Below are 3,196 nucleotides of genomic sequence, written 5' to 3' on the forward strand. Positions count from 1 at the left end.
GTCCGAGGAGCCTCATTCAACTCGGATCGACATTGAGAAAGAGAAGTTTAGAGAGCATGCATGTCGAGTAGCCTCGTTTGACTCGGGCCTACCACTGAACCTCTCTCGACGCCTTATTAACATAGGACCATGTCACGCTTCGTCGAGTCGACTGCACCTATTCATAAAACATTGATGACTTAATCTTATCATGTATGACAAACTTCACTATAAGCTCATTGTACAGACCCCCAATTAAAATATTCATTAGGCTTGCTAGACTAATGATATCCGCAATAATCTTGATTTTGACCATGTTGATAACACACCCCTAATCACCATGTTGTTTTCCCTACAACAACAATAAAATATTGGAAATCATTTATATGAAATTGTTAAAATCATTGTACTAAAATAATTGTAATTTCTGGAGTAGAATATTTTTAAGCAGTTTTATGAAATAGTTAAATTGATCTTTTTTAGTAGTGCAAAACACTTTTTTGAAATAATTTAAATATCTGGAATAATGAAATATTTGATATCACTTTCTGAAGTAAAAATAATAATTCATGAATACACATGCATTTGTGTATCTTTGCATTGATAGGTAGAAAAGGTACAACAAATGGAGGGGGCATTACTACTCGGCGTGAACAATGAACTGCGCGGCTATTACCATGAGCAGAACAGAGCAAATGGGTTGCTCAGCCCCGAAACGAAGGGAAAACCAAGGAAAGAATCAAAAACTATGAATAGTTAAAGTAGTGAAAAATAACTTTGCTGAAATAAGTAGAATCACTTCTCCGAAATAATAAAAAACTCTGGGATAATGAAACATTGGCAGCATTTGGATGCTGTCAAGAAATGTTTATTTATTACGTTTATTTATATTACCGATATATGAATACAGAAATCCAAATTACATATACAGAATATATAGATGATCCCAGAATACACAGGGAGGCAGAGCTGTAAGTAGGAGCATCGTCTGAAAAAATGTTTTTGCGCGTCGATCAAGAATCTAGCAAGTGAGGTTGTTCCCCGGGTCGACCCCGAACTGCTTGCAGTACTCCACGTAGTAGTTCGCCCGCGCGTTCATCGCCGGCGCGTTCCCGCCGTTGCACTCGCCACTGTTGATTTTCCTGGTGGTCTCGCCGAACCCCTGCGGCACGACCTGATGCACGTTGGTCATCCAGAACCAGAACGCCGCCTGGAACGTCAACGCCGGGTCCTGCGCCACCTTCTCCGGGTTGTCGAGCCCGTTGAAGCCGAGCTTCTGCCCCGCCGCCCCGTAGTTGTAGTTCCACGTCAGCTGCAGCGGCCCGCGCCCGTAGTACGCCCTCCCCGAGGTACACGGCCACAGCGGGTAATTCGTGTCGCAGTAGTTCTGGCTCGCCCCGTCCTTCTCCTCGATGTAGCACATGTCTGTACACAAGTAACAAGTTACATCGACAGCTTAATTATGGAGAGCTAATGAAAGCTTAAACTCGTCTAGTGTTGGTATATGAGTGCTTTCGTTTAGCTTACATCCAGTCTCGTGGGTGAAATGGGCGAAGAAGGCGGCTATCTCCCTCTTGCCGTCGTCGCTGGTGCCGCCTTCCCCGAAGTCGGGGTTCGCCTGGGCGCCGTCCAGGAAAAACTGGCGCGTGTAAAAGCTCTTGCCGGGGCACCCGTCGGCGGCGGCCCGGGACTTGATCCCGTCGAAGAACGCGTCGGTGACGACGCTCTCCACGGGATCGCCGCCTGCCAGTCCGGCGCCAGATAGGACTACTGCTGCTAGCCCGAGAGCCAGGATCGCCATGGGCGACTTCGCCATGTCGAATCAACAATCAAGGTTTGCTTGTTGAGGCCCTAGTAGCTGCTTGCTTACGATGTGACTGTGCATGGCAAGGCGCGGTGGCAAGCGGTTTATATAGACACAGCAAGTTTGATCTTGCGGACGACTATGGCGTCAAGGTTGGGCTAGATCAGACCGACCGTCGGTCACAGATTCACACGGCTCGTCGACTATCAAGACTTTTCTTTGCAGGGGTCATGTTTCAAAGCTTAGTCTGATGCGTAAACTGCACGCCCTTGCACTTGCTGTCGCGCTGTACGAGAGTTCGGCAGCTCAAGACCAAATGCTCGTCGTGTCGATCGGGGAATCAATCCCAGCCCCGGCGTGCTGCTCCCTCCAAAGTTCGATCTTTTTTCCACGTCGGTGCTTGGTAGCTAGTGCCGTTACCCTTCTGGTACGTGTACTGTGCTCGCTGCTCAGTGGTCATTTCTTCTCTCTGTGCGGCCAGGAGTGAGTTACGCATGCAATATCCGGGTTCACGGAAGCTTCACAGAAAGCGCGAATTTATTGGTACCCAGCAAGGCAGCAGAAAACAGCTTGATCAGTCTAGAAAGGAAGACTCTTCATGGTCAGTCCACTGCGGAAATGCTGGCTCATTCAACGGCTAAAGTAGGCGCCTATTGATGTCAAAGATTGGTAAGAGCATCTGCCACCCTATTTGCAAATCATCACATTCGTACGATTACATGCAACGTAAAACTACTCTAATTTTCGCCAGGACGGTCCTTGTTGTTCCGGCTGTGTCCATGTATGGCGGCCGGCTGCGCCCATCCGATTGGAGGTGCGGTCTTTGGAAAGGTAGAGTAGGTACTCGGGGCGCTAAAGTCTTTCATGCCCTACTCTTTCTCATCGAAGCCCTGAGACTGCAGGTCGCTAGTGGATGTAAGATTGATGATGGATCTGATCCGTTATGGTCGGAGGCTGACACGTCCACCACGACGCGACTGTAGAGCCATGGTCGCCGATCACCCGTTGCGGCACCGGAGAGTGCGAGTCTGCCTCGCCGACGTCTGGCGCGAGGGTTGTCACGACCTCCCGCGCCTGCTAGCATTGTGCCATATTTGTGTCGGCATGAAGTGGTTGTGCACCTTCGCCTCGGTGCGCTAACGAAGCGGTTGCGTATCCGCCATGGCGCTCGTACGCCAAATGGACCGCACCACCTTAGGCGAGGCAGCGGCGACACTCCTCGCGCCGGAACCATGCGCCATTTGCGTGGACACAATGGATTCTCCCGAATGGAGTTCGATCATTGTAAGCATACTCCTCCCAGGAGCGACAGAGTGTGATGCGGGCAACCATCTCCTCGGGGCCGCATGGACGAGTTTCCAGTGAACGAATCAAAAGGTGTAGGACTCAGATCCGTTGCCCGCCATGCAAGAG

General features: G+C 49.8%; 1 protein-coding gene across 1 annotated transcript; it reads right to left on the reverse strand.

Annotated features, from left to right (window-relative positions):
* Positions 1-844: 844 nt before the first annotated feature.
* On the reverse strand, positions 845-1,871 carry LOC119359650 (chitinase 5-like). The gene is made up of 2 exons (XM_037625768.1): positions 1,507-1,871; positions 845-1,404 (listed from the first exon to the last, which is right to left on the reverse strand). The coding sequence occupies exons 1-2, from the start codon at positions 1,793-1,795 to the stop codon at positions 1,001-1,003; spliced, it is 693 nt and encodes a 230-aa protein (XP_037481665.1). The 5' UTR covers positions 1,796-1,871; the 3' UTR covers positions 845-1,000.
* Between the last annotated feature and the right edge of the window lie 1,325 nt (positions 1,872-3,196).

Source organism: Triticum dicoccoides, chromosome 2A (genome assembly GCF_002162155.2).
Source record: "Triticum dicoccoides isolate Atlit2015 ecotype Zavitan chromosome 2A, WEW_v2.0, whole genome shotgun sequence".
Lineage (NCBI taxonomy): Eukaryota > Viridiplantae > Streptophyta > Magnoliopsida > Poales > Poaceae > Triticum > Triticum dicoccoides.

Bases quoted from the DNA above. Each gene is read 5' to 3' on its own strand.
- LOC119359650 (XM_037625768.1), bottom strand. From the start codon at position 1,795: ATGGCGAAGTCGCCCATGGCGATCCTGGCTCTCGGGCTAGCAGCAGTA. The intron at 1,405-1,506 runs GTAAGCTAAACG...ACTTGTGTACAG, and splicing joins TTTCACCCACGAGACTGGAT to ACATGTGCTACATCGAGGAG.